Raw genomic sequence first — 1,611 nt, 5'->3', positions numbered from 1 at the left:
TGTGTTTGAATTTGTTTCGCAGCCGTAGGAAACTACTATAGACACCAATAGAAGAAAAAAATCCATGAACTGAAGAAAGACTTGATTTTTTCAGTTTAAAAGTGTGAAGTAGGTGACAAACAGGAATTTTTTTTTCTGAAGACCCAAGGTGCACTTAGAGCGGTTCATGGCCGGAAGTGGAACTGTAACCGCCCAGTAACAACCGGAAGTCCTTCTTTAACCGGTGGTCGGACTTCGGTTGGGATCCTGGCAGCCGGGGTGATCGCAGGACGGAGAGTGCCTGGAGTGATTGACCAAATGCCAAATATCAAAATCTTCGGTGGCAGCTCCCACCAGGACTTATCCCAGAAAATTGCTGACCGCCTGGGCCTGGAGCTAGGCAAGGTGGTGACCAAGAAATTCAGTAACCAGGAGACGTGTGTGGAAATTGGCGAGAGCGTGAGGGGAGAGGACGTCTACATCGTGCAGAGTGGTTGTGGCGAAATCAACGACAGCCTAATGGAGCTTTTGATCATGATTAATGCCTGCAAGATCGCTTCAGCCAGCCGGGTTACCGCCGTCATCCCATGCTTTCCTTATGCCCGGCAGGATAAGAAGGATAAGAGCCGGGCCCCAATATCCGCCAAGCTTGTTGCGAATATGCTGTCTATAGCAGGTGCAGACCATATCATCACCATGGATTTACATGCTTCTCAAATTCAGGGCTTTTTTGATATCCCAGTAGACAATTTGTATGCGGAGCCAGCTGTCCTGAAGTGGATAAGGGAGAATATCTCTGAGTGGAGGAACTGCATTGTTGTCTCACCAGACGCTGGTGGAGCTAAGCGAGTGACCTCCATCGCAGACAGGTTGAACGTGGACTTCGCCTTGATTCACAAAGAGCGGAAGAAGGCCAACGAAGTGGACCGCATGGTGCTAGTGGGAGACGTGAGGGATCGTGTGGCTATCCTTGTGGATGACATGGCTGATACCTGTGGCACAATCTGTCACGCAGCTGACAAACTCCTCTCAGCGGGAGCCATCAAAGTTTATGCGATCTTGACTCACGGAATCTTTTCCGGGCCGGCCATTGCTCGCATCAACAGTGCATGCTTTGAAGCAGTGGTAGTCACCAATACCATACCTCAGGAGGATAAGATGAAGCAGTGCCCCAGAATACAGGTGATCGACATCTCCATGATCCTTGCAGAAGCCATCAGGAGAACCCACAACGGGGAATCTGTTTCCTACCTATTCAGCCATGTCCCTTTATAACAGAACTCTGTTTTTAAATAAAATAAGATAAAAATCAAAATATACCTTGCTGCTTGTTTATTTTTTTCCCCTTGGAATTTGATGGAAAGTTCAGTAGAAGACCCAGCTTGCCCAGGTGTGACTTTCTACATCACACATCGGGTATATTAGGGTTTATCTTAAATTGAGGAGAGACAGATTAAGGATAATTGCTGGGGTTTTCTCTCTGGGTTGTCTCATTCTGGCTTCTTTGATTATTTTGTGACCCTTGCAACTTTAACTACAGTTCAGCTACTGATTTCAGACTTTGAGGGTGTTGTGTGGAGGTGTTTGAAAGTGATTAGGAAGTTTAGACTACATGTGAATGCTTCAGGATAA

The 1,611-nt window shown here is 46.8% G+C and overlaps 1 protein-coding gene across 1 annotated transcript; it reads left to right on the top strand.

Moving 5' to 3' along the window:
• The first annotated feature begins 257 nt into the window (after nucleotides 1-257).
• On the top strand, nucleotides 258-1,254 carry LOC111147375 (phosphoribosyl pyrophosphate synthetase 1-like 1). Its single transcript, XM_022503380.1, has one exon. It carries the CDS (start codon nucleotides 298-300, stop codon nucleotides 1,252-1,254), a length of 957 nt encoding a protein of 318 aa, XP_022359088.1. The 5' UTR covers nucleotides 258-297.
• The last annotated feature ends 357 nt before the right edge of the window (nucleotides 1,255-1,611 follow it).

Source organism: Enhydra lutris, unplaced genomic scaffold (assembly GCF_002288905.1).
Source record: "Enhydra lutris kenyoni isolate GAN:26980312 unplaced genomic scaffold, ASM228890v2 scaffoldscaffold16, whole genome shotgun sequence".
NCBI lineage: Eukaryota > Metazoa > Chordata > Mammalia > Carnivora > Mustelidae > Enhydra > Enhydra lutris.
This window is presented reverse-complemented; position numbering and strand designations above follow the sequence as displayed.